General features: G+C 46.7%; 1 protein-coding gene across 2 annotated transcripts in view; it reads right to left on the bottom strand.

Moving 5' to 3' along the window:
• Positions 1-250: 250 nt before the first annotated feature.
• The window catches only part of ctc1 (CTS telomere maintenance complex component 1), an 84,920-nt gene continuing 61,247 nt past the window's right edge, over positions 251-23,923 (bottom strand). For both annotated transcript variants that reach the window (XM_082977294.1, XM_082977295.1), the window contains 7 exons: positions 22,900-23,056; positions 21,701-21,775; positions 20,756-20,912; positions 7,200-7,264; positions 6,713-6,869; positions 598-733; positions 251-369 (listed from right to left, as the gene is read on the bottom strand). In XM_082977294.1, coding sequence (XP_082833420.1) covers positions 263-369; positions 598-733; positions 6,713-6,869; positions 7,200-7,264; positions 20,756-20,912; positions 21,701-21,775; positions 22,900-23,056 — 854 coding nt within the window. In that variant the 3' untranslated portion in view covers positions 251-262. The remainder of the gene's footprint in view (positions 370-597; positions 734-6,712; positions 6,870-7,199; positions 7,265-20,755; positions 20,913-21,700; positions 21,776-22,899; positions 23,057-23,923) is intronic.

The following is a 23,923-nucleotide window of genomic DNA, read 5'->3' as shown; positions in this document are numbered from 1 at the left end:
CCTCCCTCCCTCAGTCTCCCTCCCTCAGTCCCCCTCCCTCAGTCTCCCTCCCTCAGTCTCCCTCACTCAGTCTCCCTCCCTCAGCCTCCCTCCCTCAGTCTCCCTCCCTCGGCCTCCCTCCCTCGGCCTCCCTCCCTCGGCCTCCCTCCCTCGGCCTCCCTCCCTCGGCCTCCCTCCCTCGGTCTCCCTCCCTCGGTCTCCCTCCCTCGGTCTCCCTCCCTCGGTCTCCCTCCCTCAGCCTCCCTCCCTCCGTCCCCCTCCCTCAGCCTCCCTCCTCCAGGATGTGCGTACAGGTGAGTTGGAGAGGGGGGGTAATCCGAGTAACAAACTCTCTGTCTCCTCGGGTAAACCTCTTCAGCTGGGCAGAGTCTGCAAACACACACACACACACACACACACACACACACACACACACACACACACACACACACACACACACACACACACACACACACACACACACACACACACACACACACACACACACACACACACACACACACACACACACACACACACACACACACGTGGGTGAACTCAATGTGTGTATCTGAGAGGTCACGGACTGCATACCCGTGTGCGTATGCAGGTACTCACCCTGTCTGCGTGCAGCAGGTGTGTGTGAATGTGTGTGTAGCGTGCAGATGAGAGTCAGGGGACGACACACAGCGCTGCTGCTACACACACAGGACAGGTAGCGGAGGAGAGGGTCTTCAGCATCCACATCACACACCTGCACAAACACAACATGTTATATAAGGGACATGGTGCCATTTCAGACATGTTATATAAGGGACAAGGTGCCATTTCAGACATGTTATATAAGGGACAGGGTGCCATTTCAGACACATAACATGTTATATAAGGGACAGGGTGCCATTTCAGACTCATAAGGGACATGGTGCCATTTCAGACATGTTATATAAGGGACAGGGTGCCATTTCAGACATGTTATTTAAGGGACAGGGTGCCATTTCAGACTCATAACACGTTATATAAGGGACAAGGTGCCATTTCAGACATGTTATATAAGGGCAAGGTGCCATTTCAGACTCATAACATGTTATATAAGGGACAAGGTGCCATTTCAGACATGTTATATAAGGGACAAGGTGCCATTTCAGACTCATAACATGTTATATAAGGGACAGGGTGCAATTTCAGACTCATAACATGTTATATAAGGGACAAGGTGCCATTTCAGACATGTTATATAAGGGACAGGGTGCCATTTCAGAATCATAACATGTTATATAAGGGACAAGGTGCCATTTCAGACTCATAACATGTTATATAAGGGACAAGGTGCCATTTCAGACATGTTATATAAGGGACAGGGTGCCATTTCAGACATGTTATTTAAGGGACAGGGTGCCATTTCAGACTCATAACACGTTATATAAGGGACAAGGTGCCATTTCAGACATGTTATATAAGGGACAGGGTGCCATTTCAGACTCATAACATGTTATATAAGGGACAACGTGCCATTTCAGACACATAGCATGTTATATAAGGGACAGGGTGCCATTTCAGACTCATAACATGTTATATAAGGGACATGGTGCCATTTCAGACATGTTATATAAGGGACATGGTACCATTTCAGACTCATAGCATGTTATATAAGGGACAAGGTGCCATTTCAGACATGTTATATAAGGGACAAGGTGCCATTTCAGACATGTTATATAAGGGACAGGGTGCCATTTCAAACACATAACATGTTATATAAGGGACAGGGTGCCATTTCAGACTCATAAGGGACATGGTGCCATTTCAGACATGTTATATAAGGGACAGGGTGCCATTTCAGACATGTTATTTAAGGGACAGGGTGCCATTTCAGACTCATAACACGTTATATAAGGGACAAGGTGCCATTTCAGACATGTTATATAAGGGCAAGGTGCCATTTCAGACTCATAACATGTTATATAAGGGACAAGGTGCCATTTCAGACATGTTATATAAGGGACAAGGTGCCATTTCAGACTCATAACATGTTATATAAGGGACAGGGTGCAATTTCAGACTCATAACATGTTATATAAGGGACAAGGTGCCATTTCAGACCATCGTTATATAAGGGACAGGGTGCCATTTCAGACTCATAACATGTTATATAAGGGACAAGGTGCCATTTCAGACTCATAACATGTTATATAAGGGACAAGGTGCCATTTCAGACATGTTATATAAGGGACAGGGTGCCATTTCAGACATGTTATTTAAGGGACAGGGTGCCATTTCAGACTCATAACACGTTATATAAGGGACAAGGTGCCATTTCAGACATGTTATATAAGGGACAGGGTGCCATTTCAGACTCATAACATGTTATATAAGGGACAACGTGCCATTTCAGACACATAGCATGTTATATAAGGGACAGGGTGCCATTTCAGACTCATAACATGTTATATAAGGGACATGGTGCCATTTCAGACATGTTATATAAGGGACATGGTACCATTTCAGACTCATAGCATGTTATATAAGGGACAAGGTGCCATTTCAGACATGTTATATAAGGGACAAGGTGCCATTTCAGACATGTTATATAAGGGACAGGGTGCCATTTCAAACACATAACATGTTATATAAGGGACAGGGTGCCATTTCAGACATGTTATATAAGGGACAGGGTGCCATTTCAGACATGTTATTTAAGGGACAGGGTGCCATTTCAGACTCATGTTATATACAGGACAAGGTGCCATTTCAGACATGTTATTTAAGGGACAAGGTGCCATTTCAGACTCAAAACATGTTATATAAGGGACAGGGTGCCATTTCAGACTCATAACACGTTATATAAGGGACAGGGTGCCATTTCAGATATGTTATATAAGGGACAGGGTGCCATTTCAGACATGTTATTTAAGGGACAGGGTGCCATTTCAGACTCATGTTATATACGGGAGAAGGTGCCATTTCAGACATGTTATATAAGGGACAGGGTGCCATTTCAGACATGTTATTTAAGGGACAGGGTGCCATTTCAGACTCATAACACATTATATAAGGGACAAGGTGCCATTTCAGACATGTTATATAAGGGACAAGGTGCCATTTCAGACTCATAACACGTTATATAAGGGACAAGGTGCCATTTCAGACATGTTATATAAGGGACAGGGTGCCATTTCAGACTCATAACATGTTATATAAGGGACAATGTGCCATTTCAGACACATAGCATGTTATATAAGGGACAGGGTGCCATTTCAGACTCATAACATGTTATATAAGGGACATGGTGCCATTTCAGACATGTTATATAAGGGACATGGTACCATTTCAGACTCATAGCATGTTATATAAGGGACAAGGTGCCATTTCAGACATGTTATATAAGGGACAAGGTGCCATTTCAGACATGTTATATAAGGGACAGGGTGCCATTTCAAACACATAACATGTTATATAAGGGACAGGGTGCCATTTCAGACATGTTATATAAGGGACAGGGTGCCATTTCAGACATGTTATTTAAGGGACAGGGTGCCATTTCAGACTCATGTTATATACGGGACAAGGTGCCATTTCAGACATGTTATTTAAGGGACAAGGTGCCATTTCAGACTCATAACATGTTATATAAGGGACAGGGTGCCATTTCAGACTCATAACACGTTATATAAGGGACAGGGTGCCATTTCAGATATGTTATATAAGGGACAGGGTGCCATTTCAGACATGTTATTTAAGGGACAGGGTGCCATTTCAGACTCATGTTATATACGGGACAAGGTGCCATTTCAGACATGTTATATAAGGGACAGGGTGCCATTTCAGACATGTTATTTAAGGGACAGGGTGCCATTTCAGACTCATAACACGTTATATAAGGGACAAGGTGCCATTTCAGACATGTTATTTAAGGGACAAGGTGCCATTTCAGACTCATAACATGTTATATAAGGGACAGGGTGCCATTTCAGACTCATAACACGTTATATAAGGGACAGGGTGCCATTTCAGATATGTTATATAAGGGACAGGGTGCCATTTCAGACATGTTATTTAAGGGACAGGGTGCCATTTCAGACTCATGTTATATACGGGACAAGGTGCCATTTCAGACATGTTATATAAGGGACAGGGTGCCATTTCAGACATGTTATTTAAGGGACAGGGTGCCATTTCAGACTCATAACACGTTATATAAGGGACAAGGTGCCATTTCAGACATGTTATATAAGGGACAAGGTGCCATTTCAGACTCATAACATGTTATATAAGGGACAGGGTGCCATTTCAGACATGTTATATAAGGGACAAGGTGCCATTTCAGACATGTTATATAAGGGACAGGGTGCCATTTCAGACTCATAACATGTTATATAAGGGACAAGGTGCCATTTCAGACTCATAACATGTTATATAAGGGACAAGGTGCCATTTCAGACATGTTATATAAGGGACAGGGTGCCATTTCAGACATGTTATTTAAGGGACAGGGTGCCATTTCAGACTCATAACACGTTATATAAGGGACAAGGTGCCATTTCAGACATGTTATATAAGGGACAGGGTGCCATTTCAGACTCATAACATGTTATATAAGGGACAACGTGCCATTTCAGACACATAGCATGTTATATAAGGGACAGGGTGCCATTTCAGACTCATAACATGTTATATAAGGGACATGGTGCCATTTCAGACATGTTATATAAGGGACATGGTACCATTTCAGACTCATAGCATGTTATATAAGGGACAAGGTGCCATTTCAGACATGTTATATAAGGGACAAGGTGCCATTTCAGACATGTTATATAAGGGACAGGGTGCCATTTCAAACACATAACATGTTATATAAGGGACAGGGTGCCATTTCAGACATGTTATATAAGGGACAGGGTGCCATTTCAGACATGTTATTTAAGGGACAGGGTGCCATTTCAGACTCATGTTATATACGGGACAGGGTGCCATTTCAGACATGTTATTTAAGGGACAGGGTGCCATTTCAGACTCATGTTATATACGGGACAAGGTGCCATTTCAGACATGTTATATAAGGGACAGGGTGCCATTTCAGACATGTTATTTAAGGGACAGGGTGCCATTTCAGACTCATAACACGTTATATAAGGGACAAGGTGCCATTTCAGACATGTTATATAAGGGACAAGGTGCCATTTCAGACTCATAACATGTTATATAAGGGACAGGGTGCCATTTCAGACATGTTATATAAGCGACAAGGTGCCATTTCAGACTCATAACATGTTATATAAGGGACAGGGTGCAATTTCAGACTCATAACATGTTATATAAGGGACAAGGTGCCATTTCAGACATGTTATATAAGGGACAGGGTGCCATTTCAGACATGTTATTTAAGGGACAGGGTGCCATTTCAGACTCATAACACGTTATATAAGGGACAAGGTGCCATTTCAGACATGTTATATAAGGGACAGGGTGCCATTTCAGACTCATAACATGTTATATAAGGGACAACGTGCCATTTCAGACACATAGCATGTTATATAAGGGACAGGGTGCCATTTCAGACTCATAACATGTTATATAAGGGACATGGTGCCATTTCAGACATGTTATATAAGGGACATGGTACCATTTCAGACTCATAGCATGTTATATAAGGGACAAGGTGCCATTTCAGACATGTTATATAAGGGACAGGGTGCCATTTCAAACACATAACATGTTATATAAGGGACAGGGTGCCATTTCAGACATGTTATATAAGGGACAGGGTGCCATTTCAGACATGTTATTTAAGGGACAGGGTGCCATTTCAGACTCATGTTATATACGGGACAAGGTGCCATTTCAGACATGTTATTTAAGGGACAAGGTGCCATTTCAGACTCATAACATGTTATATAAGGGACAGGGTGCCATTTCAGACTCATACCACGTTATATAAGGGACAGGGTGCCATTTCAGATATGTTATATAAGGGACAGGGTGCCATTTCAGACATGTTATTTAAGGGACAGGGTGCCATTTCAGACTCATGTTATATACGGGACAAGGTGCCATTTCAGACATGTTATATAAGTGACAGGGTGCCATTTCAGACATGTTATTTAAGGGACAGGGTGCCATTTCAGACTCATAACACGTTATATAAGGGACAAGGTGCCATTTCAGACATGTTATTTAAGGGACAGGGTGCCATTTCAGACTCATAACACGTTATATAAGGGACAAGGTGCCATTTCAGACATGTTATATAAGGGACAGGGTGCCATTTCAGACTCATGTTATATACGGGACAAGGTGCCATTTCAGACTCATAACATGTTATTTAAGGGACAAGGTGCCATTTCAGACTCCTAACATGTTATATAAGGGACAGGGTGCCATTTCAGACTCATAACATGTTATATAAGGGACAAGGTGCACTTTCAGACTCATAACATGTTATATAAGGGACAACGTGCCATTTCAGACTCATAACATGTTATATAAGGGACAGGGTGCCATTTCAGACATGTTATATAAGGGACAAGGTGCCATTTCAGACATGTTATTTAAGGGACAGGGTGCCATTTCAGACTCATAACACGTTATATAAGGGACAAGGTGCCATTTCAGACTCATAACACGTTATATAAGGGACAAGGTGCCATTTCAGACATGTTATATAAGGGACAAGGTGCCATTTCAGACTAGAAGGACGTACACAAAGTGATTAATTGATTGACTGATTAAGTGACCTCACCAGGCTCCGCCCCCGTGTGTAGACCCTGAGGTGACCTCTGACCCTCAGTGACCTCTGAAGCCCCTCCCACTGGGGCGTGGCTAACCCCAGTAGACCGGAAATTACTGGACAGGAGAACCAAATATGGGCCTCTCCACTGCCATCCTCTACAGCTGCCCTGTACACACACACACACACACACACACACACACACACACGATTAACTCACACAAACACACACACACACACGATTAACTCACACACACACACACACACGATTAACTCACACACACACACACACACACACACACACACGATTAACTCACACAAATACACAATGACACACAATTAACTCACACAAACACACAAACACACACAATTAACTCACACACACACACACACACACACACACACACACACACACACACACACACACACACACACACACACACACACACGATTAACTCACACAAACACACACACACCCCAACAAAACGTGTTAACTCACTTGGCTTCGGCCTGAAACACAGCAGAGGTAGAATTACAGGGAGGCTGAGACCTAGTACACCTCTCCTATAGGAGAGAGAGAGAGAGAGAGAGAGAGAGAGAGAGAGGGAGAGACAGACAGAGAGAGACAGACAGACAGAGAGAGAGACAGAGAGAGAGAGAGAGACAGAGACAGAGACAGAGACAGAGAGAGAGTTAGCTGTGTGACCTGGAATAACCCATGACTCTCCTGATGACTAACCACAGACTGACACTGTGTGTATGGGTGTGTGTATGGGTGTGTGTATGGGTGTGTGTATGGGTGTGTGTATGCTGTGTGTATGGGTGTGTGTATGGGTGTGTGTATGCTGTGTGTATGGGTGTGTGTGTGGGTGTGTGTATGGGTGTGTGTATGCTGTGTGTATGGGTGTGTGTATGGGTGTGTGTATGGGTGTGTGTATGCTGTGTGTATGGGTGTGTGTATGGGTGTGTGTATGCTGTGTGTATGGGTGTGTGTGTGGGTGTGTGTATGCTGTGTGTATGGGTGTGTGTATGGGTGTGTGTATGGGTGTGTGTATGCTGTGTGTATGGGTGTGTGTATGGGTGTGTGTATGCTGTGTGTATGGGTGTGTGTATGGGTGTGTGTATGCTGTGTGTATGGGTGTGTGTATGGGTGTGTGTATGCTGTGTGTATGGGTGTGTGTGTGGGTGTGTGTATGCTGTGTGTATGGGTGTGTGTATGGGTGTGTGTATGCAGTGTGTATGGGTGTGTGTATGGGTGTGTGTGTGGGTGTGTGTATGCTGTGTGTATGGGTGTGTGTATGGGTGTGTGTATGCTGTGTGTATGGGTGTGTGTATGGGTGTGTGTATGCTGTGTGTATGGGTGTGTGTATGCTGTGTGTATGGGTGTGTGTATGCTGTGTGTATGGGTGTGTGTATGGGTGTGTGAATGGGTGTGTGTATGCTGTGTGTATGGGTGTGGGTATGCTGTGTGTGTATGGGTGTGTGTATGGGTGTGTGTATGCTGTGTGTATGGGTGTGTGTATGGGTGTGTGTATGGGTGTGTCTATGCTGTGTGTATGGGTGTGTGTATGCTGTGTGTATGAGTGTGTGTATGGGTGTGTGTATGCTGTGTGTATGGGTGTGTGTATGGGTGTGTGTATGGGTGTGTGTATGCTGTGTATATGGGTGTATGTATGGGTGTGTGTATGCTGTGTGTATGGGTGTGTGTATGGGTGTGTGTATGCTGTGTGTATGGGTGTGTGTGTGGGTGTGTGTATGCTGTGTGTATGGGTGTGTGTATGGGTGTGTGTATGCAGTGTGTATGGGTGTGTGTATGGGTGTGTGTGTGGGTGTGTGTATGCTGTGTGTATGGGTGTGTGTATGGGTGTGTGTATGCTGTGTGTATGGGTGTGTGTATGGGTGTGTGTATGCTGTGTGTATGGGTGTGTGTATGCTGTGTGTATGGGTGTGTGTATGCTGTGTGTATGGGTGTGTGTATGGGTGTGTGAATGGGTGTGTGTATGCTGTGTGTATGGGTGTGGGTATGCTGTGTGTGTATGGGTGTGTGTATGGGTGTGTGTATGCTGTGTGTATGGGTGTGTGTATGGGTGTGTCTATGCTGTGTGTATGGGTGTGTGTATGCTGTGTGTATGAGTGTGTGTATGGGTGTGTGTATGCTGTGTGTATGGGTGTGTGTATGGGTGTGTGTATGGGTGTGTGTATGCTGTGTATATGGGTGTATGTATGGGTGTGTGTATGCTGTGTGTATGGGTGTGTGTATGGGTGTGTGTATGCTGTGTGTATGGGTGTGTGTGTGGGTGTGTGTATGCTGTGTGTATGGGTGTGTGTATGGGTGTGTGTATGCAGTGTGTATGGGTGTGTGTATGGGTGTGTGTGTGGGTGTGTGTATGCTGTGTGTATGGGTGTGTGTATGCTGTGTGTATGGGTGTGTGTATGGGTGTGTGTATGGGTTTGTGTATGGGTGTGTGTATGGGTGTGTGTATGCTGTGTGTATGGGTGTGTGTATGCTGTGTGTATGGGTGTGTGTATGCTGTGTGTATGGGTGTGTGTATGGGTGTGTGAATGGGTGTGTGTATGCTGTGTGTATGGGTGTGGGTATGCTGTGTGTGTATGGGTGTGTGTATGCTGTGTGTATGGGTGTGTGTATGGGTGTGTGTATGGGTGTGTCTATGCTGTGTGTATGGGTGTGTGTATGCTGTGTGTATGAGTGTGTGTATGGGTGTGTGTATGCTGTGTGTATGGGTGTGTGTATGGGTGTGTGTATGGGTGTGTGTATGCTGTGTGTATGGGTGTGTGTATGCTGTGTGTATGGGTGTGTGTATGGGTGTGTGAATGGGTGTGTGTATGCTGTGTGTATGGGTGTGGGTATGCTGTGTGTGTATGGGTGTGTGTATGGGTGTGTGTATGCTGTGTGTATGGGTGTGTGTATGGGTGTGTGTATGGGTGTGTCTATGCTGTGTGTATGGGTGTGTGTATGCTGTGTGTATGAGTGTGTGTATGGGTGTGTGTATGCTGTGTGTATGGGTGTGGGTATGCTGTGTGTGTATGGGTGTGTGTATGGGTGTGTGTATGCTGTGTGTATGGGTGTGTGTATGGGTGTGTGTATGGGTGTGTCTATGATGTGTGTATGGGTGTGTGTATGCTGTGTGTATGAGTGTGTGTATGGGTGTGTGTATGCTGTGTGTATGGGTGTGTGTATGGGTGTGTGTATGGGTGTGTGTATGCTGTGTGTATGGGTGTGTGTATGCTGTGTGTATGGGTGTGTGTATGGGTGTGTGAATGGGTGTGTGTATGCTGTGTGTATGGGTGTGGGTATGCTGTGTGTATGGGTGTGTGTATGGGTGTGTGTATGGGTGTGTCTATGCTGTGTGTATGGGTGTGTGTATGCTGTGTGTATGAGTGTGTGTATGGGTGTGTGTATGATGTGTGTATGGGTGTGTGTATGGGTGTGTGTATGGGTGTGTGTATGCTGTGTGTATGGGTGTGTGTATGGGTGTGTGAATGGGTGTGTGTATGCTGTGTGTATGGGTTTGGGTATGCTGTGTGTGTATGGGTGTGTGTATGGGTGTGTGTATGCTGTGTGTATGGGTGTGTGTATGGGTGTGTGTATGGGTGTATGGGTGTGTCTATGCTGTGTGTATGGGTGTGTGTATGCTGTGTGTATGAGTGTGTGTATGGGTGTGTGTATGCTGTGTGTATGGGTGTGTGTATGGGTGTGTGTATGGGTGTGTGTATGGGTGTGTGTATGCTGTGTGTATGGGTGTGTGTATGGGTGTGTGTATGCTGTGTGTATGGGTGTGTGTATGGGTGTGTGTATGGGTGTGTGTATGGGTGTGTGTATGCTGTGTGTATGGGTGTGTGTATGGGTGTGTGTATACTGTGTGTATGGGTGTGTGTATGGGTGTGTGTATGCTGTGTGTATGGGTGTGTGTATGCTGTGTGTGTATGGGTGTGTGTATGGGTGTGTGTATGCTGTGTGTATGGGTGTGTGTATGGGTGTGTGTATGGGTGTGTGTATGCTGTGTGTATGGGTGTGTGTATGGGTGTGTGTATGGGTGTGTGTATGGGTGTGTGTATGCTGTGTGTATGGGTGTGTGTATGAGTTTGTGTATGGCTGTGTGTATGCTGTGTGTATGGGTGTGTGTATGGGTGTGTGTATGCTGTGTGTATGGGTGTGTGTATGCTGTGTGTATGGGTGTGTGTATGGGTGTGTGTATGGGTGTGTGTATGGGTGTATGTAGGGTGTGTGTATGGGTGTGTGTATGGGTGTGTGTATGAGTGTGTGTATGGGTGTGTGTATGGGTGTGTGTATGCTGTGTGTATGGGTGTGTGTATGGGTGTGTGCATGGGTGTGTGTATGCTGTGTGTATGGGTGTTTGTATGGGTGTGTGTATGGGTGTGTGTATGGGTGTGTGTATGCTGTGTGTATGCTGTGTGTGTATGCTGTGTGTATGGGTGTGTGTATGCTATGTGTGTATGCTGTGTGTATGCTGTGTGTATGCTGTGTGTATGCTGTGTGTATGCTGTGTGTGTATGCTGTGTGTATGCTGTGTGTGTATGCTGTGTGTGTATGCTGTGTGTATGGGTGTGTGTATGCTGTGTCTGTATGCTGTGTGTATGGGTGTGTGTATGCTGTGTGTGTGCGCTGTGTGTGTGCTGTGTGTATGGGTGTGTGTATGCTGTGTGTGTATGCTGTGTGTGTGTATGCTGTGTGTATGCTGTGTGTGTATGCTGTGTGTGTATGCTGTGTGTATGGGTGTGTGTATGCTGTGTGTATGGGTGTGTGTATGCTGTGTGTATGGGTGTGTGTATGGGTGTGTGAATGGGTGTGTGTATGCTGTGTGTATGGGTGTGGGTATGCTGTGTGTATGGGTGTGTGTATGGGTGTGTGTATGGGTGTGTCTATGCTGTGTGTATTGGTGTGTGTATGCTGTGTGTATGAGTGTGTGTATGGGTGTGTGTATGCTGTGTGTATGGGTGTGTGTATGGGTGTGTGTATGGGTGTGTGTATGCTGTGTGTATGGGTGTGTGTATGGGTGTGTGAATGGGTGTGTGTATGCTGTGTGTATGGGTTTGGGTATGCTGTGTGTGTATGGGTTTGTGTATGGGTGTGTGTATGCTGTGTGTATGGGTGTGTGTATGGGTGTGTGTATGGGTGTATGGGTGTGTCTATGCTGTGTGTATGGGTGTGTGTATGCTGTGTGTATGAGTGTGTGTATGGGTGTGTGTATGCTGTGTGTATGGGTGTGTGTATGGGTGTGTGTATGGGTGTGTGTATGGGTGTGTGTATGCTGTGTGTATGGCTGTGTGTATGGGTGTGTGTATGCTGTGTGTATGGGTGTGTGTATGGGTGTGTGTATGGGTGTGTGTATGCTGTGTGTATGGGTGTGTGTATGGGTGTGTGTATACTGTGTGTATGGGTGTGTGTATGGGTGTGTGTATGGGTGTGTGTATGCTGTGTGTATGGGTGTGTGTATGCTGTGTGTGTATGGGTGTGTGTATGGGTGTGTGTATGCTGTGTGTATGGGTGTGTGTATGGGTGTGTGTATGGGTGTGTGTATGCTGTGTGTATGGGTGTGTGTATGGGTGTGTGTATGGGTGTGTGTATGCTGTGTGTATGGGTGTGTGTATGAGTTTGTGTATGGGTGTGTGTATGCTGTGTGTATGGGTGTGTGTATGGGTGTGTGTATGGGTGTGTGTATGCTGTGTGTATGGGTGTGTGTATGCTGTGTGTATGGGTGTGTGTATGGGTGTGTGTATGGGTGTGTGTATGGGTGTGTGTATGGGTGTGTGTATGGGTGTGTGTATGGGTGTGTGTATGAGTGTGTGTATGGGTGTGTATATGGGTGTGTGTATGCTGTGTGTATGGGTGTGTGTATGGGTGTGTGCATGGGTGTGTGTATGCTGTGTGTATGGGTGTTTGTATGGGTGTGTGTATGGGTGTGTGTATGGGTGTGTGTATGCTGTGTGTATGCTGTGTGTGTATGCTGTGTGTATGGGTGTGTGTATGCTATGTGTGTATGCTGTGTGTATGCTGTGTGTATGCTGTGTGTGTATGCTGTGTGTGTATGCTGTGTGTGTATGCTGTGTGTATGGGTGTGTGTATGCTGTGTCTGTATGCTGTGTGTATGGGTGTGTGTATGCTGTGTGTGTGCGCTGTGTGTGTGCTGTGTGTATGGGTGTGTGTATGCTGTGTGTGTATGCTGTGTGTGTGTATGCTGTGTGTATGCTGTGTGTGTATGCTGTGTGTGTATGCTGTGTGTATGGGTGTGTGTATGCTGTGTGTATGGGTGTGTGTATGCTGTGTGTATGCTGTGTGTATGCTGTGTGTATGCTGTGTGTGTATGCTGTGTGTGTATGCTGTGTGTGTATGCTGTGTGTATGCTGTGTGTATGCTGTGTGTGTATGCCGTGTGTGTATGCTGTGTGTATGCTGTGTGTGTATGCTGTGTGTGTATGCTGTGTGTGTATGGGTGTGTGTGTATGCTGTGTGTACGGCTGTGTGTATGCTGTGTGTGTATGCTGTGTGTGTATGCTGTGTGTATGGGTGTGTGTATGCTGTGTGTGTATGCTGTGTGTGTATGCTGTGTGTGTATGCTGTGTGTGTATGCTGTGTGTATGGGTGTGTGTATGCTGTGTGTATGCTGTGTGTATGCTGTGTGTATGCTGGGTGTGTGTATGCTGTGTGTATGCTGTGTGTATGGCTGTGTGTATGCTGTGTGTATGGGTGTGTGCTGTGTGTATGCTGTGTGTGCGGGTGTGTGTATGCTGTGTGTGTATGGTGTGTGTGTATGCTGTGTGTGTATGCTGTGTGTACGGCTGTGTGTATGCTGTGTGTGTATGCTGTGTGTATGGGTGTGTATGGGTGTGTGTGTATGCTGTTTGTGTATGCTGTGTGTATGGGTGTGTGTATGCTGTGTGTATACTGTGTGTATGCTGTGTGTATGCTGGGTGTGTGTATGCTGTGTGTATGCTGTGTGTATGGGTGTGTGTATGCTGTGTGTGTATGCTGTGTGTATGGGTGTGTGTATGCTGTGTGTATGGGTGTGTGTATACTGTGTGTATGCTGTGTGTATGCTGGGTGTGTGTATGCCGTGTGTATGCTGAGTGTATGGGTGTGTGTATGGGTGTGTGTATGCTGTGTGTGTATGCTGTGTGTACAGGTGTGTGTATGCTGTGTGTATGGGTGTGTGTATGCTGTGTGTATGCTGTGTGTGCGGGTGTGTGTATGCTGTGTGTGTATGCTGTGTGTGCGGGTGTGTGTATGCTGTGTGTGTATGCTGTGTGTGTATGCTGTGTGTATGCTGTGTGTGTATGCTGTGTGTGTATGCTGTGTGTATGCTGTGTGTACGGGTGTGTGTGCGGGTGTGTATGCTGTGTGTGTATGCTGTGTGTACGGGTGTGTGTGCGGGTGTGTATGCTGTGTGTGTATGCTGTGTGTGTATGCTGTGTGTGTATGCTGTGTGTGTATGCTGTGTGTATGCTGTGTGTATGCTGTGTGTATATGCTGTGTGTATGCTGTGTGTGTATGCTGTGTGTGTATGCTGTGTGTGTATGCTGTGTGTATGCTGTGTGTGTATGCTGTGTGTTTATGCTGTGTGTATATGCTGTGTGTGTGTATGCTGTGTGTGTATGCTGTGTGTGTATGCTGTGTGTGTATGCTGTGTGTGTACCTGTGCGTATGCTGTGTGTGTATGCTGTGTGTGTATGCTGTGTGTATGCTGTGTGTGTATGCTGTGTGTAAGCTGTGTGTGTATGCTGTGTGTATGCTGTGTGGGAGTGTGTGTATGCTGTGTGTGTATGCTGTGTGTGTATGCTGTGTGTATGATGTGTGTGTATGCTGTGTGTGTATGCTGTGTGTGTATGCTGTGTGTGTGTATGCTGTGTGTGTATGCTGTGTGTGTATGCTGTGTGTATGCTGTGTGTATGCTGTGTGTGTATGCTGTGTGTGTATGCTGTGTGTATGCTGTGTGGGTATGCTGTGTGTGTATGGGTGTGTGTATGGGTGTGTGTATGCTGTGTGTATGGGTGTGTGTATGGGTGTGTGTATGGGTGTGTCTAGTCTGTGTGTATGGGTGTGTGTATGCTGTGTGTATGAGTGTGTGTATGGGTGTGTGTATGCTGTGTGTATGGGTGTGTGTATGGGTGTGTGTATGGGTGTGTGTATGCTGTGTATATAGGTGTATGTATGGGTGTGTGTATGCTGTGTGTATGGGTGTGTGTATGGGTGTGTGTATGCTGTGTGTATGGGTGTGTGTGTGGGTGTGTGTATGCTGTGTGTATGGGTGTGTGTATGGGTGTGTGTATGCAGTGTGTATGGGTGTGTGTATGGGTGTGTGTATGCTGTGTGTATGGGTGTGTGTATGGGTGTGTGTATGCTGTGTGTATGGGTGTGTGTATGCTGTGTGTATGGGTGTGTGTATGCTGTGTGTATGGGTGTGTGAATGGGTGTGTGTATGCTGTGTGTATGGGTGTGTGTATGCTGTGTGTATGGGTGTGTGTATGGGTGTGTGTATGGGTGTGTCTATGCTGTGTGTATGGGTGTGTGTATGCTGTGTGTATGAGTGTGTGTATGGGTGTGTGTATGCTGTGTGTATGGGTGTGTGTATGGGTGTGTGTATGGGTGTGTGTATGCTGTGTATATGGGTGTATGTATGGGTGTGTGTATGCTGTGTGTATGGGTGTGTGTATGGGTGTGTGTATGCTGTGTGTATGGGTGTCTGTGTGGGTGTGTGTATGCTGTGTGTATGGGTGTGTGTATGGGTGTGTGTATGCAGTGTGTATGGGTGTGTGTATGGGTGTGTGTGTGGGTGTGTGTATGCTGTGTGTATGGGTGTGTGTATGCTGTGTGTATGGGTGTGTGTATGGGTGTGTGTATGGGTGTGTGTATGCTGTGTGTATGGGTGTGTGTATGCTGTGTGTATGGGTGTGTGTATGGGTGTGTGTATGGGTGTGTGTATGCTGTGTGTATGGGTGTGGGTATGCTGTGTGTGTATGGGTGTGTGTATGGGTGTGTGTATGCTGTGTGTATGGGTGTGTGTATGGGTGTGTGTATGGGTGTGTGTATGGGTGTGTCTATATGTGTGTATGGGTGTGTGTATGCTATGTGTATGAGTGTGTGTATGGGTGTGTGTATGCTGTGTGTATGGGTGTGTGTATGGGTGTGTGTATGGGTGTGTGTATGGGTGTGTGTATGCTGTGTGTATGGGTGTGTGTATGCTGTGTGTATGGGTGTGTGTATGGGTGTGTGAATGCTGTGTGTATGGGTGTGGGTATGCTGTGTGTGTATGGGTGTGTGTATGGGTGTGTGTATGCTGTGTGTATGGGTGTGTGTATGGGTGTGTGTATGGGTGTGTGTATGGGTGTGTCTATGCTGTGTGTATGGGTGTGTGTATGCTGTGTGTATGAGTGTGTGTATGGGTGTGTGTATGCTGTGTGTATGGGTGTGTGTATGGGTGTGTGTATGGGTGTGTGTATGGGTGTGTGTATGCTGTGTGTATGGGTGTGTGTATGGGTGTGTGTATGCTGTGTGTATGGGTGTGTGTATGGGTGTGTGTATGGGTGTGTGTATGCTGTGTGTATGGGTGTGTGTATGGGTGTGTGTATGGGTGTGTGTATGCTGTGTGTATGGGTGTGTGTATGAGTTTGTGTATGGGTGTGTGTATGCTGTGTGTATGGGTGTGTGTATGGGTGTGTGTATGCTGTGTGTATGGGTGTGTGTATGCTGTGTGTATGGGTGTGTGTATGGGTGTGTTTATGGGTGTGTGTATGGGTGTATGTAGGGTGTGTGTATGGGTGTGTGTATGGGTGTGTGTATGCTGTGTGTATGGGTGTGTGTATGCTGTGTGTATGGGTGTGTGTATGCTGTGTGTATGGGTGTGTGTATGAGTGTGTGTATGGGTGTGTGTGTGTATGCTGTGTGTATGGGTGTGTGTATGGGTGTGTGTATGGGTGTGTGTATGCTGTGTGTATGGGTGTTTGTATGGGTGTGTGTATGGGTGTGTGTATGCTGTGTGTGTATGGGTGTGTGTATGCTGTGTGTATGGGTGTGTGTATGCTATGTGTGTATGCTGTGTGTATGCTGTGTGTATGCTGTGTGTGTATGCTGTGTGTGTATGCTGTGTGTGTGTATGCTGTGTGTGTATGCTGTGTGTATGGGTGTGTGTATGCTGTGTCTGTATGCTGTGTGTATGGGTGTGTGTATGCTGTGTGTGTGCGCTGTGTGTGTGCTGTGTGTATGGGTGTGTGTATGCTGTGTGTGTATGCTGTGTGTGTGTATGCTGTGTGTATGCTGTGTGTGTATGCTGTGTGTATGGGTGTGTGTATGCTGTGTGTATGCTGTGTGTATGGGTGTGTGTATGCTGTGTGTATGCTGTGTGTATGCTGTGTGTGTATGCTGTGTGTGTATGCTGTGTGTATGCTGTGTGTATGCTGTGTGTACGGCTGTGTGTATGCTGTGTGTGTATGCCGTGTGTGTATGCCGTGTGTGTATGCTGTGTGTGTATGCCGTGTGTGTATGCTGTGTGTATGCTGTGTGTGTATGCTGTGTGTATGGGTGTGTGTATGCTGTGTGTATACTGTGTGTATGCTGTGTGTATGCTGGGTGTGTGTATGCTGTGTGTATGCTGTGTGTATGGGTGTGTGTATACTGTGTGTATGCTGTGTGTATGCTGTGTGTATGCTGTGTGTATGCTGTGTGTACGGCTGTGTGTATGCTGTGTGTGTATGCCGTGTGTGTATGCCGTGTGTGTATGCTGTGTGTGTATGCCGTGTGTGTATGCTGTGTGTATGCTGTGTGTGTATGCTGTGTGTATGGGTGTGTGTATGCTGTGTGTATACTGTGTGTATGCTGTGTGTATGCTGGGTGTGTGTATGCTGTGTGTATGCTGTGTGTATGGGTGTGTGTATGCTGTGTGTGTATGCTGTGTGTATGGGTGTGTGTATGCTGTGTGTATGGGTGTGTGTATACTGTGTGTATGCTGTGTGTATGCTGAGTGTATGGGTGTGTGTATGGGTGTGTGTATGCTGTGTGTATGGGTGTGTGTATGGGTGTGTGTATGCTGTGTGTGCGGGTGTGTGTATGCTGTGTGTGTATGCTGTGTGTGCGGGTGTGTGTATGCTGTGTGTGTATGCTGTGTGTGTATGCTGTGTGTATGCTGTGTGTGTGCTGTGTGTGTATGCTGTGTGTGTATGCTGTGTGTATGCTGTGTGTACGGGTGTGTGTGCGGGTGTGTATGCTGTGTGTGTATGCTGTGTGTGTATGCTGTGTGTGTATGCTGTGTGTATGCTGTGTATATGCTGTGTGTATATGCTGTGTGTATGGGTGTGTGTATGCTGTGTGTATGGGTGTGTGTATGAGTGTGTGTATGGGTGTGTGTGTGTATGCTGTGTGTATGGGTGTGTGTATGGGTGTGTGTATGGGTGTGTGTATGCTGTGTGTATGGGTGTTTGTATGGGTGTGTGTATGGGTGTGTGTATGCTGTGTGTGTATGGGTGTGTGTATGCTGTGTGTGTATGCTGTGTGTATGGGTGTGTGTATGCTATGTGTGTATGCTGTGTGTATGCTGTGTGTATGCTGTGTGTGTATGCTGTGTGTGTATGCTGTGTGTGTGTATGCTGTGTGTGTATGCTGTGTGTATGGGTGTGTGTATGCTGTGTCTGTATGCTGTGTGTATGGGTGTGTGTATGCTGTGTGTGTGCGCTGTGTGTGTGCTGTGTGTATGGGTGTGTGTATGCTGTGTGTGTATGCTGTGTGTGTGTATGCTGTGTGTATGCTGTGTGTGTATGCTGTGTGTATGGGTGTGTGTATGCTGTGTGTATGCTGTGTGTATGGGTGTGTGTATGCTGTGTGTATGCTGTGTGTATGCTGTGTGTGTATGCTGTGTGTGTATGCTGTGTGTATGCTGTGTGTATGCTGTGTGTACGGCTGTGTGTATGCTGTGTGTGTATGCCGTGTGTGTATGCCGTGTGTGTATGCTGTGTGTGTATGCCGTGTGTGTATGCTGTGTGTATGCTGTGTGTGTATGCTGTGTGTATGGGTGTGTGTATGCTGTGTGTATACTGTGTGTATGCTGTGTGTATGCTGGGTGTGTGTATGCTGTGTGTATGCTGTGTGTATGGGTGTGTGTATACTGTGTGTATGCTGTGTGTATGCTGTGTGTATGCTGTGTGTATGCTGTGTGTACGGCTGTGTGTATGCTGTGTGTGTATGCCGTGTGTGTATGCCGTGTGTGTATGCTGTGTGTGTATGCCGTGTGTGTATGCTGTGTGTATGCTGTGTGTGTATGCTGTGTGTATGGGTGTGTGTATGCTGTGTGTATACTGTGTGTATGCTGTGTGTATGCTGGGTGTGTGTATGCTGTGTGTATGCTGTGTGTATGGGTGTGTGTATGCTGTGTGTGTATGCTGTGTGTATGGGTGTGTGTATGCTGTGTGTATGGGTGTGTGTATACTGTGTGTATGCTGTGTGTATGCTGAGTGTATGGGTGTGTGTATGGGTGTGTGTATGCTGTGTGTATGGGTGTGTGTATGGGTGTGTGTATGCTGTGTGTGCGGGTGTGTGTATGCTGTGTGTGTATGCTGTGTGTGCGGGTGTGTGTATGCTGTGTGTGTATGCTGTGTGTGTATGCTGTGTGTATGCTGTGTGTATGCTGTGTGTGTATGCTGTGTGTGTATGCTGTGTGTATGCTGTGTGTACGGGTGTGTGTGCGGGTGTGTATGCTGTGTGTGTATGCTGTGTGTGTATGCTGTGTGTGTATGCTGTGTGTATGCTGTGTATATGCTGTGTGTATATGCTGTGTGTATATGCTGTGTGTGTATGCTGTGTGTATGCTGTGTGTGTATGCTGTGTGTGTATGCTGTGTGTGTATGCTGTGTGTGTATGCTGTGTGTATGCTGTGTGTATGCTGTGTGTGTATGCTGTGTGTTTATGCTGTGTGTATGCTGTGTGTATATGCTGTGTGTGTGTATGCTGTGTGTGTATGCTGTGTGTGTATGCTGTGTGTGTATGCTGTGTGTGTACCTGTGCATATGCTGTGTGTGTATGCTGTGTGTGTATGCTGTGTGTATGCTGTGTGTGTATGCTGTGTGTATGCTGTGTGGGAGTGTGTGTATGCTGTGTGTGTATGCTGTGTGTGTATGCTGTGTGTGTATGCTGTGTGTGTATGCTGTGTGTGTATGCTGTGTGTGTATGCTGTGTGTGTATGCTGTGTGTTTATGCTGTGTGTATGCTGTGTGTATATGCTGTGTGTGTGTATGCTGTGTGTGTATGCTGTGTGTGTATGCTGTGTGTGTATGCTGTGTGTGTACCTGTGCATATGCTGTGTGTGTATGCTGTGTGTGTATGCTGTGTGTATGCTGTGTGTGTATGCTGTGTGTATGCTGTGTGGGAGTGTGTGTATGCTGTGTGTGTATGCTGTGTGTGTATGCTGTGTGTATGATGTGTGTGTATGCTGTGTGTGTATGCTGTGTGTGTATGCTGTGTGTATATGCTGTGTGTGTATGCTGTGTGTATATGCTGTGTGTGTGTATGCTGTGTGTGTATGCTGTGTGTGTATGCTGTGTGTGTATGCTGTGTGTATGCTGTGTGTGTATGCTGTGTGTGTATGCTGTGTGTATGCTGTGTGGGAGTGTGTGTATGCTGTGTGTGTATGCTGTGTGGGAGTGTGTGTATGCTGTGTGTGTATGCTATGTGTGTATGCTGTGTGTGTATGCTGTGTGTGTATGCTGTGTGTGTATGCTGTGTGGGAGTGTGTGTATGCTGTGTGTGTATGCTGTGTGTGTATGCTGTGTGTGTATGCTGTGTGTGTATGCTGTGTGTGTATGCTGTGTGTGTATGCTGTGTGGGAGTGTGTGTATGCTGTGTGTGTATGCTGTGTGTGTATGCTATGTGTGTATGCTGTGTGTGTATGCTGTGTGTGTATGCTGTGTGTGTATGCTGTGTGGGAGTGTGTGTATGCTGTGTGTGTATGCTGTGTGTGTATGCTGTGTGTGTATGCTGTGTGTGTATGCTGTGTGTGTATGCTGTGTGTGTATGCTGTGTGTATGCTGTGTGTACCTGTGCGTATATACTGCCACACAGAGAACAGGTCCACTGCAGCTGCAGGTAGAGAACACACACCACGTGACCTCGGACCCGGCCCACAATGCACTGCTCTGCCCCTGCCAATGCCCACACACCCAGAAGGATCATGGGAGGAGAAGAGTCACATGACCTGGAGAGAGAGCCAAGGAAAAGGAGAGATGAGACTACAGACTGTTATAATACAGAGAGACTGTTATAATACAGACAGACTGTTATAATACAGAGAGACTGTTATAATACAGAGAGACTGTTATAATACAGAGAGACTGTTATAATACAGAGAGACTGTTATAATACAGAGAGACTGTTATAATACAGAGAGACTGTTATAATACAGACAGACTGTTATAATACAGAGAGACTGTTATAATACAGAGAGACTGTTATAATACAGACAGACTGTTATAATACAGAGAGACTGTTATAATACAGAGAGACTGTTATAATACAGAGAGACTGTTATAATACAGAGAGAACAGACTGTTATAATACAGAGAGACTGTTATAATACAGAGAGAAGAGACTGTTATAATACAGAGAGAGGAGAGGAGGTAGAGTGGAGGAGGAGAGGAGGAGGAGGGGAGGAGAGGAGGGGAGGAGAGGAGGAGAGGAGGGGAGGGGAGGAGGAGGAGAGGAGGAGAGGAGGGGAGGAGAGGAGGAGAGGAGGGGAGGGGAGGAGGGGAGGAGAGGAGGAGAGGAGGGGAGGAGAGGAGGAGAGGAGGGGAGGTAGAGTGGAGGAGGAGAGGAGGAGGAGGGGAGGAGAGGAGGGGAGGAGAGGAGGAGAGGAGGGGAGGGGAGGAGGAGGAGAGGAGAGGAGGGGAGGAGAGGAGGAGAGGAGGGGAGGTAGAGTGGAGGAGGAGAGGAGGGGAGGAGGAGGAGAGGAAGAGGAGGAGAGGAGGAGAGGAAGAGAGGACTCACTGGGCGCCAGTCTTTCCCAGGGCCATGATGGTCAAACAGCTGACTGGGACAGAACGACAATACACACTTCCTGCCCTGCAACACGCAAACACAGCGTTTTAATACACACTTCCTGCCCTGCAACACACAAACACAGCGTTTTAATACACACTTCCTGCCCTGCAACACACAAACACAGCGTTTTAATACACACTTCCTGCCCTGCAACACACAAACACAGCGTTTTAATACACACTTCCTGCCCTGCAACACACAAACACAGCGTTTTAATACACACTTCCTGCCCTGCAACACACAAACACAGCGTTTTAATACACACTTCCTGCCCTGCAACACACAAACACAGCGTTTTAATACACACTTCCTGCCCTGCAACACACAAACACAGCGTTTTAATACACACTTCCTGCCCTGCAACACACAAACACAGCGTTTTAATACACACTTCCTGCCCTGCAACACACAAACACAGCGTTTTAATACACACTTCCTGCCCTGCAACACACAAACACACAATAATACACCTTCTGGAGTGTTTTAATACAATATGAGGAAGGTGTTCTTAATGTTTTGTGTACTCAGTATATGTCTGTCTGTGTGTGTGTGTGTGTGTGTGTGTGTGTGTGTGTGTGTGTGTGTGTGTGTGTGTGTGTGGTGTGTGGTGTGTGGTGTGTGGTGTGTGTGTGTGTGTGTGTGGTGTGTGTGTGGTGTGTGGTGTGTGTGTGTGTCTGTGTGTGGTGTGTGGGTGTGTGTGTGTGTGTGTGTGGTGTGTGTGTGTGTGTGTGTGTGTGTGTGTGTGTGTGTGTGTGTGGTGTGTGTGTGTGTGTGTGTGTGTGTGGTGTGTGTGTGTGTCTGTGTGTGGTGTGTGTGTCTGTGTGTGGTGTGTGTGTGGTGTGTGGTGTGTGTGGTGTGTGTGTGTGTGTGTGGTGTGTGGTGTGTGTGTGTGTGTGTGTGTGTGGTGTGTGTGAATGTGTGTGTGTGTGTGTGTGGTGTGTGTGTGTGTGTGTGTGTGTGTGTGGTGTGTGTGTGTGTCTGTGTGTGGTGTGTGTGTCTGTGTGTGGTGTGTGTGGTGTGTGTGTGTGTGTGTGGTGTGTTGTGTGTGTGTGTGTGTGTGGTGTGTGTGAATGTGTGTGTGTGTGTGTGTGTGTGTGGTGTGTGTGTGTGTGTGTGTGTGTGTGTGGTGTGTGTGTGTGTGTTACCGTGACAGCCTGCGATGGAAGCTGGTGAACAGGACAGTGTTTCCAGGTACCAGGCCAGGTGGATACGGGGTGAGGCTCAGGTCCAAATACACCTGCAGGCTGCGCCCTCTGGGGTCCACACACACCGTCAACCTCACACTCAGCCCTGCCTCCACGTCTACACACACAGGTAAAACACACACACACACACACACACACACACACACACACACACACACACACACACACACACACACACACACACACACACACACACACACACACACACACACACACACACACACACACACACACACACACACACACACACACACACACACACACACACACACACACACACACACACACACACACACACACAGGTAAAATACAAATACAAACACATTGAATCAACATCTAAGACTATTCTGGGAGACTGTATAGAGCAGCGAGGTCCAAGGTCAACTCCAGCCCTGTTCCTGGAGAGATACCCCTCCTGTAGGTTTTAACTCCAACCCTGTTCCTGGAGAGATACCCCTCCTGTAGGTTTATACTCCAACCCTGTTCCTGGAGAGATACCCCTCCTGTAGGTTAACTCCAACCCTGTTCCTGGAGAGATACCCCTCCTGTAGGTTAACTCCAACCCTGTTCCTGGAGAGATACCCCTCCTGTAGGTTTATACTCCAACCCTGTTCCTGGAGAGATACCCCTCCTGTAGGTTTATACTCCAACCCTGTTCCTGGAGAGATACCCCTCCTGTAGGTTTATACTCCAACCCTGTTCCTGGAGAGATACCCCTCCTGGAGGTTTATACTCCAACCCTGTTCCTGGAGAGATACCCCTCCAGGAGGTTTATACTCCAGCCCTGTTCTCTGTGCAGGAGTGTGTGTGGTCGTACCTCTCTGTGCAGGAGTGTGTATCTCGTACCTCTCTGTAGGGGAGTGTGTATCTCGTACCTCTCTGTGTAGGAGTGTGTGTGGTCGTACCTCTCTGTGCAGGAGTGTGTATCTCGTACCTCTCTGTAGGGGAGTGTGTATCTCGTACC

This window comes from Salmo salar, chromosome 07 (genome assembly GCF_965601325.2).
Source record: "Salmo salar chromosome 07, fSalSal1, whole genome shotgun sequence".
NCBI lineage: Eukaryota > Metazoa > Chordata > Actinopteri > Salmoniformes > Salmonidae > Salmo > Salmo salar.
Note: the sequence above shows the minus strand (reverse complement) of the source record. Positions and strands in the feature narration are given on the sequence as shown.